The 10,745-nt window shown below is 34.5% G+C and overlaps 1 protein-coding gene across 1 annotated transcript; it reads right to left on the bottom strand.

Moving 5' to 3' along the window:
* Positions 1 to 1,925: 1,925 nt before the first annotated feature.
* On the bottom strand, positions 1,926 to 9,947 carry LOC147406399 (metal transporter Nramp7.2-like). The gene is made up of 13 exons (XM_086434406.1): positions 9,670 to 9,947; positions 9,455 to 9,533; positions 9,347 to 9,387; positions 8,757 to 8,835; positions 8,383 to 8,487; positions 8,107 to 8,216; positions 5,999 to 6,180; positions 4,882 to 4,951; positions 4,613 to 4,786; positions 4,234 to 4,338; positions 3,835 to 3,966; positions 3,616 to 3,711; positions 1,926 to 2,485 (listed from the first exon to the last, which is right to left on the bottom strand). The coding sequence occupies exons 1-13, from the start codon at positions 9,796 to 9,798 to the stop codon at positions 2,162 to 2,164; spliced, it is 1,626 nt and encodes a 541-aa protein (XP_086290532.1). The 5' UTR covers positions 9,799 to 9,947; the 3' UTR covers positions 1,926 to 2,161.
* Between the last annotated feature and the right edge of the window lie 798 nt (positions 9,948 to 10,745).

The following is a 10,745-nucleotide window of genomic DNA, read 5'->3' as shown; positions in this document are numbered from 1 at the left end:
AAGTTTTAGATTTTTCTAATGGGTTCGTGCAAATTGGTGTGTCTACACGAAGATCTATACTTCTTAGGATATACAACTACACTTTTTAATGGGGATATGCAGTTGTGTATCGCGAGGAGTACAGATCTACGATTCTCGCACATGTCATATCAGAGGAGTCAATTGAGTATGCCACGTAAGGGACTCATTTTATCATTACTCTTATCTAATTGACCTATTTTTCTTCTTTTAGTTGAAAACCCCTACATTGTTTTCTAAAAGCCTTCATCTTCAATTTTTTTTACTCCCATTTTTAATCTTAGTATTCTATCTTTTTCAAACCTCAAGATTTTTTTTTTTGTGAAAAAATTGATAGATAGATTTTTCAACAGAAGAATAAAAATTTCTACACAACATTGAAGAAGAGTTCAATATGTTAAAAATAATTTATCCCTGAATTTAACAGCTTGAAGATGATGAATTTTTAGGGTGAATTCATCTTTAATCTTAATACTCTTTCTCTTTCAAGCTTCAACTCTAAAGAACAAGATAATATTTTGGAGAAATAGAAGATGGACTTTTGTGTAGAAAAATCAACGGTTTTGTACATGAAATTGAATACAATGCATTGAAGGCAAGATTGAATATATAGGTTAAAATAGTTTATCTTAGAAGTTAATCATTCGAAGATGATTGATGTTTTGGGTAAAACATTAAGTGGTTTTTGCTAAAGGTTGAAGATAAGGGCATTTAGATCAGTTTATGTTAATATCTCATACAAAACTTAGATCAAAGGGGGCCATGTCATCAGTTTGAAAAAATAAGAGCATCTCTAATATTGATCAAAACGTAGAGGGTTATGCCTAATATTGCTATTGCTCAAGTGGAATTGTAGGTGGATATGGGTATCTCAAATATTGCCATCTTGTCGACGTGGCACTCTCTCAACCATCGAAACCAAGAGAAGATCTCTAAAGAGGATTCCTCCCTGGAAGGCCGAGACCATTGAAGAATTTTGGTGAATATGTATAAGCTAAGATTCCAAAAAGTAAAATTCAAATGGATGCTTAGAAAAAGAATTGGTTCTAGTTAGAGAGAGGACCTCCACTCTTCTTTCTCCTAGTTGTTTTAGAAAAGAAAATTCAAGTTGTATTAGTGTTTTACACATTATTGTTTATTATTTATTTATAGGCATAACAACCTCATTTTTTTTAACAACAAATCCATGGTGGCGCACACTACGCCGTACTAACCTATTCTTGGGGTCGGTTTCAACTCAAACTCCTAACATTAGGACCTATTTAGAGGATGAAGTTGGAGTAAAATCCATCTATGTTTTATGATCTTGAAGGAGTCTTAAAATCAACTCGGACCTTCAAATTTATAGTCCTTGTAAGTTTTCAAAAAGGATCAGAGTTAATACAACTCTACCTCTACAACTCCCACCATGCTCCTAAAGCTCATGTAGTATGTATCTAGTCTGCACAAGTAGCCCTTACCTATCCGTGATTGTCCTGATAAGTCGTGCATTGGTTTAAGTGCTCAAAATGGCAGCGAATCGCATTCCAATCAACATGATACTACTGTCAGGTGAATTACAACAGTATACTCGGAATTACCAACATGTGGCCATCATGTACAAAATAGCTTCCATGAAGCTTCGAAGGAACCGCATACTGTAATTTTTTGATGCAATACAAAAAAAAGCGATATAAAGAGAACAAACAAAGGTAAACGTATGTAATTTTATGAAAGAAAATATCATTATTACTCTATCAATATTTTTATTGACTTGATTTTCAATGTGCAACCGCAAGAATAATGAAGCTGAAACATGTTAACAAAAGTTTTAATCTAGGGAATGAAGGAAGGAGAATTGAAGCCAAAAGGAACTTTGCACTCACAGTCTTATTAGTAAATATGTATAACTATGACTTCAAAATTCATGAAATATAAAATGAGACCTGCTCATGTGCATGAGACTTGATTTGTATTATTTCAACAACACAAAGTTCTTGTTTATGGGAGAAAACAAAGCTACCATCTACAAATCAAATTGGGGAATAAGAACCCAATTTTTCACAAGAGAGACACAAAAAGGGGAAGTACAAAAAACAAGTAATCCTCCACTTCCTTGTGTGTAACCCTTTTCACCCCATGTTTTCATGTAAGACCTTCCCATTTACTTTGGGAGAGGGATATCGGAGAGGTCCTCTCTATGAGGAACATCTTCCGACCCCACGATCGCTCCTTCCCCTGAGAACCCTTTCTCCATTCGATTCTGGATGTTAGGGTCTTTGAAGGTGATAATCTCATCTTTTCTGAAGGTCAAGTAGAGGACAGAAAGAATGTAGATGGCCATGAGAGGAAACACGATGATACCCACGAACACATTGGCTACTTTTGGAAGATTGTTGTGGATTAGCCAATCGATGAAGGCTGTGCTCAAGTAGTATATGTTGATGCCGATGATGCATAACCCTAATATCCATGAGATTACAATGATCTGCATTGTGTCCATGGAAAAATAAACAAGTTATTAGAGTTTCTATTCTAATATGTTTCCAAGATTTATCTTAGTAAAATTTGGTTCTAAGAACTGGATTTTGGATCAAATATATCATGTTTGAACCTTGTACTTTGTTGGTGTTGTATAAGTAGAATGGACTGCACACCAATGGACTATAAATTTATAATAAACTCGTCTTAGAGTTTCTATATGAGGGAGAGAGCTACAGTTTTACTTGGAAGAAGTGAGAGATATTGTGATCCTATTTTTCATGAAAATAGTAAAAAGGATCTCATCATGCATAGTCTATGGATGTACATAAAAACGTCATTTCACCACAACCCGATCGCACCTTCATTGTCAACTGAGTGGGGGCATATGATGTCTATAAAACAATGTAGTGATCTACCTAGCAATTGTTGGCTAGGTAAGATCTTGGTTACATTTGTTCGAACAAATGTAAAATGAGTGTTTCATAATAAGAAAATCTAGGCTTTAATTAAAATTCAAAGTGTCAACTTGAAACTCATTTAAACTAACTTGTTGAGTTACTTGATCTCGTTGAGATGGTGTTGAAATTTGGACAAGTTATGTGTTGTATTTGAATTTTAAAATATTAAAACCTATTTTATAGATTTTTTAAATTGAGTCGTGATAATCTGACTCCCCCACGTGGCATACTCAATCAACTACCTGACGTGACAAGTTCGGGAATTGTAGATATATGCTCCTCGGGATACATGGTTCCCTCGAGATACACTTTTTAATGGGGAAGTGCAGCAGTGTATCCCGAGGAGCGCAGATCTACGGTTCCCGAACTTGTCACGTCAGGGTAGTCAATTGAGTTTCCCACGTGGGATAGTGGATTGAACTTAAATAGAGCATATCTAATCAGTCAGAACAACTTGGCTGTTCTACAATTCTCACTCTGGTATTTTAGAATTCGTTTAATCATTTCTTGTGATAATTTTAGTTTTAAGCAGTTTTGTAACTTCATCTCTAGGGGTTACTTTAGGATTTTCTTTTTGCGATTTAAGTCGTTCACTCTCATGATATTGGACAGTTGATAATGTCCCATGCTTTGAATCGAGTAACATATAAAGTAATTTATAAGAAGTAAAACTCACATAGATGGAATTTTTGTGAGGTCCCATCTTGGTAGCGCTACTACTGAATTTGAGGAGTGGGATGAGAGCAAAGGGGAGCTCAAAGGAAAGTATCATCTGAAATATCAATTATAATAATTTTAGTAAATAAATTAGTTAAAACATATTGATTATGTAAATGATCTGGTTGATGAATCCTAATAGAAGATATGATTTGAATTATTTTTTAGAAATACTAACCGACGCAATGATGATAAGTCGACCAGCACCAGAGGGACCGCCGATAATGGAAACAATGAGGCTTGGGGTAATTGCGATACATCGGGTCACCAGGTTCCTTAGCCATTTCCTCATTTTAAGATCCAAGAATCCCTACCAAAAAGAAGAAGAAGAAGATGAAGAAGAAGAAAGGTTAATTATTTAAATCATATTAAATTATAATTTTAGGGGCTTGATTTATTCACCAAGTCATCATGTGCAGAGTTCTCGGATGTAGTTTGTCGAGGATTTGTCCCAGTTATTTTATAAATTTAATTTCTTATTAATATATCTCCTTGTTTCGTTAAAACACTATAATTTTAATTGACGTTTATTCACACTAGTAGGAATAAGGCCTTTAACGTCGGTTGATCAACCAACCTGCATGATGTATTGGCCTGCATAAGTGCCAGTAATGGTGGAGCTCTGTCCTGAAGCCAGTAGTGCAATGGCGTAAATGGTTGAACTCGATTTTCCCAATACATTCTGAAACCAATCAAACAAATCTTTTGTTAAGTGTAACTGCATTTAAGTATATTCTTGGCTTGCTTGAGCTGATGTTTCAATATATTAGTAAATATAGTGTGAATGCAACTCACTGTAAGGTATATAAATTATAATACATCGTACATCAGGTCATTTTCTCATGAAAATTAGCCTTGGAGTTTAACTCGTTAATATCATTGCAATCACTTTAGTAGGATCAACAAAGCCAGATCCTGGGTCGATTAGTATCCATCATTGGTAGTAATCTAAGTACCTTGAGAAGGAAAGAAGCTGAGTTGAGTGTGAGATCGCTACATCTATCTGAGTTTTCATCAGAGAGGCTGTCTGCCGCACAAACTGTGCCAGAGACTGAGACCACCGCAACATTAATTAAAAATGCGACAAACAATGCGAATCCACTCTCTATAAGGAAGTATTTGCATGCATTCTGACAATATGAGAGACAGATTTAATTAGTATAAATGAGATTGAATTTCATATTTGTTGTTGTTTCTTGTATGTAGTTTAGTTTTGTTTGCTTACATTGATCCCATGGACAGACGGAGGAACCTTCCTTGACAACACAAGAGCAGAGTGAAGGAAGAGATTGTGCCTGTTGGGAAACAAAGAAAATGAATGATCTGGTGTTACACATGTATATACATAGCAAAGAAAGAGATAAAGAGTGTGATACACTATTATAGCCATTGTGCGAGTTCGGAACCTTAGATGTAGCAATACGCACAATGAAAGCACAAGAGTATGCTTATGTCAACGGATAAGAGATGTGAGAGTTTCTCTACTATTAAAAATAATTATCATTTTAACTTAATTATATAACTATATTTCTAAACCAATTCTCTCAAAAACTCAAAATGTTGTATGTTTTTTCCTTATTAGAGTTATGCTAGGCATTCGAGATGCACAACTCTACAAATTGGATATTGTTAGATTGGTGGTGTCACAAGTTGCCACCCACAGACAACAAAAGCCTCATTTGGTGTAGCTCTAGTTACAACAAAAGCATTTCTAAGAAATCACTTCAATAAGAATAGTGTCTTTAATTTTGGGATCGAGAACCGCTTTTAGAAGTTGTAGTGTGTAGAAATTAACTAAAAAGTAGTCTCTAGACTTTATATTGTGAAGAGTTAAATGAGGATAAGTTAAGTCTAAAAATCTCAAAATTTTAGTCCAGTGTCCTTGTTCTTTTGTAAGAAATTAGAAGCGGTTACATACAGCTTTGACTTTTGATCATATTTTAACTTCCAATTTTTACTTGAATTCAAGTGGCAATTGCACGTAAACACATAAAACATGCCTTTGACTTTGAAAAGTACTTTAAATGGATCCAAAGGTAAAAAATTCAACCCCTTTTGTCCTTACTTCGAAAAATGAGGACAAGTTCATTCTAAAAATCTCAAAATTTTAGTCCCGTGTCTTTGTTCTTTTGTAAGAAACTAGAAGTGGGTATGTACAATTTTGACTTTTGATCTTATTTTTACTTACATTGTTTGCTTGAATTTAAGTGTCAATTGCACATAAAACATGCTTTTAACTTTGAAAAATACTTTAAATGAACCCCCATGCCTCAAATACCCAACACAATCTAATAATTTTTAAATGAGAAAGAATCAAGACAATATGAAAGATTGAATCATACGGCATTACGAGTGCACCCAATAGGGCGATGGCATCACCAGTGGCTCCTTGCCCGCTGAGCTTAGGGATGAACATCCCCTTCATCACCTCTGATGCAGGAGGGTTTACATAACTCAATTCCCCGAAATAACAACCCGCCATAACGAATACCAGAATTGCTATCAAGATTTCCAGCTTTCGAACCTGAGAGGAAAAAAAAAATCAAAACGGTAAGCTCAGAAATTATTTTTCCATCCTTCAATCATAATAAGATGGTGTTGATGATGCATAGGCCCCACAAATGATTACATCTAGACAGTGTTGATGAGGATCATTATATATTAACGGATGGAAGATTTTCATTTCCATGGACTGGGTCCTAGCTTAGAGTCAAAGATCCTTAGCTTGTTTTCAAAAATAATTGACTTGACCTATTGACTAATCTCAAAACTTGGTCAAGTCAACTTGATCATCTGATTGAATTTTGAGGTGATTCAATGCAAAACTAGATGGACCAACTTATTGAGTCAACTCAGAAAATACCGAGTCAACTTTATTTTATTTTATTTTTATATAGTTTTTACCCCTTTAACCCGAGAGAGGATGTTTGTGTCATAGTCACGGGAGAACTCTGGTAGTTAAAAAAGTTTAAATCATAAATATGTCCTTGGATAGTTGCAGTAAGGGTGGGTTCCAAAATCCTAACCCAGGCCCGATCTATCTAATTGGTCAGATCAGGTTGAGTCGGGTTAGATATAAAGTATTTGTGTCCAAACCCAATCTGGCCCACAAATATTCGGGTCTGTTCACTGAGCCAGACCAGGCCTAGCACCCATGCCTAAACCACACCTAATAATTATACCACTGCTCAAACCCGATCCACAACGGACTGGACTAGGCAAAAACCTGACCCACTGTTTAATAAGGTTCTATTTGACCAAGTTAATTCAACATAGCCAATCCAAAACGAAAGATGGGACTTGGGAGGCCCGTTTTTTTATATACACTAGGGATGTACATTTAAGTCCGTACCCAAGACCTGAAGTTTGGGCCAAAATCCGAACCAAACCCAAATCTTCCCAGAATCAAGACTGGATCCATTTATTTGAGTCCGAATTAAGTTTCACCTATTGGAAACTGGACCAAATCCAAACTCGAACCAAAACATAAACTGAACCCGAAGTGAAGCCAATTAATTTATATATATATATATATATATATATATATATATATGGGAAATGTTCAGCAACAAACATTTTGACAAACATTTTGGCAAAACATTTTTCAAAATATGGGTTACAGGTTTTGAAATGGGCTGATTTTTGGTGAGGATGATCTCTATGGGGAGGAGATCATCATCACCAAAAATCAGCCCATTCCAAAACTTCTAACCGATCAAAAATGATTTACAAAAAATGGACGGTCCACGATTTTTGAACCTGTAAACATGGGGCTAGAGATTTTGGAATGGGCTGATTTTTGATGAGGATGATCTCCTCACCGTAGAGATCATCCTCACCAAAAATCAGCCCATTCCAAAACCTCTAACCCATGTTTTGAAAAATGTTTTGCCAAAATGTTTGTCAAAATGTTTGTTGCTGAAAGGGACCCTATATATATATATATATATATATCACCACGAGTGAGGTGGGGCCAAAAAAAGTTATATTGTTTATATGACCATTTAATATTTAAATAAAAATCAGATCAAACACAAGGAGAAAAAATCAAAAAAAAAAAAAAAAATTAGGTTTCAGATCAAACACAAGGGGAAAAAACAAAAAACAAAAAACAAAAAAAAAAAGGTTTGGGTCCGATGTCAGGTTCGGGGATAAAAGCCCGAATCTGGGCACAAAATTTTTAGTTCGGTTTCGGTTTCGGTTTTGGGTTCGGTCTATTACATTTGCTGTCGCAGGGATGTAGCAAAATATTTTCACAGATACAAACAAAAAATGACGTTTGTATATAATAACGCTCACAGGCATGTACGGACAAAGGAATCTTCTTCATGGAGGGTTAGACAAGTGGATCCTAGTCAAACCTCTCCGTAAACAAACTACTAAAGCAAAATTTAAAAAAAAAAATTAATTAATTTTATAATATTTAAAAATAATATAATTCCAATATTACCCCGTATCTCTGCAGGCCGAGAAGTAAGAGAGTACTTGAACCAGTAAATAGAACTCCAGCCCAAACTGGAATGTGAAACAATATATTAAGTGCAAATGCTGTCCCTATCACTGTAACAAATATTTAAAAAAAACGAATTAATTAATCAATTAATTAAATATTGAAAATTGTAACGTCGACCATTAGATTATTAAATTCGTACAATAATTATGCAAAAAGAAATCTATAAAATAAAAAAATAAAAACATTATTATATTTAATAATTAATACTGATACCTTCTGGGATATCGGCAGCTATAACTGCAAGCTCTGCTAGTAACCATAGGCAATATTTCACGAATATCGGATATTCAGCTTTACATACTTCAGCTAAGTGCATCCCTAAATCCATAAAAAGAAAAGAAATTATTACTATTTTGAAAAAAAAAAAATTTAATTTGTAGATAAAAAAATATTAATATTGGAATGATGAAGATGGGTATTATTTTTTTTTTTTTTTTTTTTTTTTTTTTTTTTGGGGGGGGGGGGGGGGGGGAGGAGGGGAGCGGGTAAAAAAAAAAATTAATAAAGGGTTTTGGTTTAATTTGTAGATATCGACAAAAATAAAAATAGAAAAGATGATTTTTTTTTATTTATTTAAATAATCTTACCGGTGGTGACACCAAGATTGGCAGCTAGAGATTGTATTATAAGAGCGAAGATCAATCCAATGAGGATCACCCACAATAACTGGTAATTAACATCAACAATAACATCATCATAATAATTATAAATTTATTTAATTAATTAATGGGAAATGTTCAACACCCTAAGCTTTACCCTACACTTTAACAAACGTGTTTTGTCTTACATGGGTTAGAAGTTTTGGAATGGGCTGATTTTTGATGAGGATGATCTCTATGATTAGAAGATCATCCTCGCCAAAAATCAGCCCATTCCAAAAAATTTAGCCCCATGTTTACAAGTTAAAAAATCGTGGACCGTCAATTTTTTATAAACTATTTTTTATGGGGTTAGAAGTTTTGGAATGGGCTGATTTTTGGTGAGGATGATCTCCTCACTATAGAGATCATCCTCATCAAAAATCAGCCTGTTCCAAAACTTCTAACCCATGTAGGACAAAACACGTTTGTTAAAGCGTAGGGTAAAGCTTAGGGTGGCGAACAGGACCCTTAAGTAATATCTCATAAATATAATTTTAAAAAAAAATTAATATAATATTTATATTTTGATATTCTACCTCATATCTATGATTAGCTCCTGCTTGTAGATCCGTTTCCACTGTTTCATATAGAATTTTGTTAGAAAGCGAGAGAAAAAGAGAAGAGAGAGAGGGAGAGAGACTTACAGTTGCCTGGGTCAAGATAAGCTAAAGAAACAAGAAAGCCAGGGCCAACAAATGATAAAAACTTCCTCCACCCGGGTTTCTAATCATCAAAAGAAATGCAAATCACAACAGTAGCACCACCACCAACAACAATTAACATGTTTACAAGAAATAAATCAAATATTGAAAAAATACATATACATGCAAAGATTTAATTAGATATAAAAGATATATACCTGGTCCTTGGGATCCTCTTGATGGAGATATTTGTTGTCCTCACCAGTGATGGAAGGTGGGATCTCCTCTACATCAAGTGAAGCTATACGCTTACTACCTCCTAACGATTGTTGCGTCTGGCTTGCCATCTCTCTCTCTCTCTCTCTCTCTCTCTCTCTCTCACAGTTGTGTGGCACGATCCAAGCATTCAGTTCTGCTCTCTATTTAAAGAGAAAAAATATTAAAAAATAATGGAGGATGAGGTATAAACGCCCACCTGTTTAATTATGGAGGACAGATTAATAATACATCCTCTCATCCTTACTTATTCACACACACACACACACACAGGCCACTTTCCACAAATTTTAGAATATTCCCATCATATAATAAAGTTATTAATGATAAAGTAAGTAGTGAGTCGTGAGTCGTGAGTCGTGAGTCGTGAGTAGTGAGTAGTGAGAAGAGAGAATAATGGGACTTTTTGTTGACCTCTAAATAAGTTAGTTGTATGAACGCTTACTCTTTTTAGTTACCGACAGGGTTTCGAGACTACCAAAATTTTATGAGTAAGACTAATCTTACTACATCAGTAAGATTTAAAATAGTAAGAGTCGTTAACCTCATCTTGTAGCATCAAAAACATGATCTCATGCCCAAGGGTTGTAGAGAACAAAATTTTGTGAACTTTGAAAAAAAATATTTCAAAATATATATATTTAAAACCTTGGATCAAGCCTAAACAAATTGATTTTTTTTCCACTTTTGGATATGAAATTTTTCATGAAATCTAAAGGACTGTGGTTTGGATTGTCAACGTGATAATCCATTTTAGCTCAATGACCCTTAGTAAGATTTAAAATCTTATTAAATTAGTAAGGGAAGTGTTTTTCAAATTTTAGCTTTTGACTGGACATATTAACTTAACTTAATTAATGGCTTATGGTCATTGGAACCCTCATTTATGTTATAATAAATCTAAGGAAAATCTGGGAGGGGGGGACTTTGTTTTTCATTATGATTCTCATTGCGTTAATGTGATAGTCATAGATATGTTTTCTCGAGATACGAGTAAAAAGGATCTATAGTTATGTAT

Source organism: Akebia trifoliata, chromosome 3, assembly GCF_017979445.1.
Source record: "Akebia trifoliata isolate Shusen 1 chromosome 3, ASM1797944v1, whole genome shotgun sequence".
Taxonomy (NCBI): domain Eukaryota; kingdom Viridiplantae; phylum Streptophyta; class Magnoliopsida; order Ranunculales; family Lardizabalaceae; genus Akebia; species Akebia trifoliata.
This window is presented reverse-complemented; position numbering and strand designations above follow the sequence as displayed.

What these genes read in the sequence shown, in the direction of transcription:
- LOC147406399 (XM_086434406.1), bottom strand. Translation starts at nt 9,798, where the DNA reads ATGGCAAGCCAGACGCAACAATCGTTAGGAGGTAGTAAGCGTATAGCT. An exon ending in TCGGCCTGCAGAGATACGGG is followed by an intron (nt 6,181 to 8,106) that starts GTAATATTGGAA and finishes TTTTCCTCTCAG; the next exon opens with GTTCGAAAGCTGGAAATCTT. An exon ending in CGTCTGTCCATGGGATCAAT is followed by an intron (nt 4,787 to 4,881) that starts GTAAGCAAACAA and finishes TCATATTGTCAG; the next exon opens with AATGCATGCAAATACTTCCT.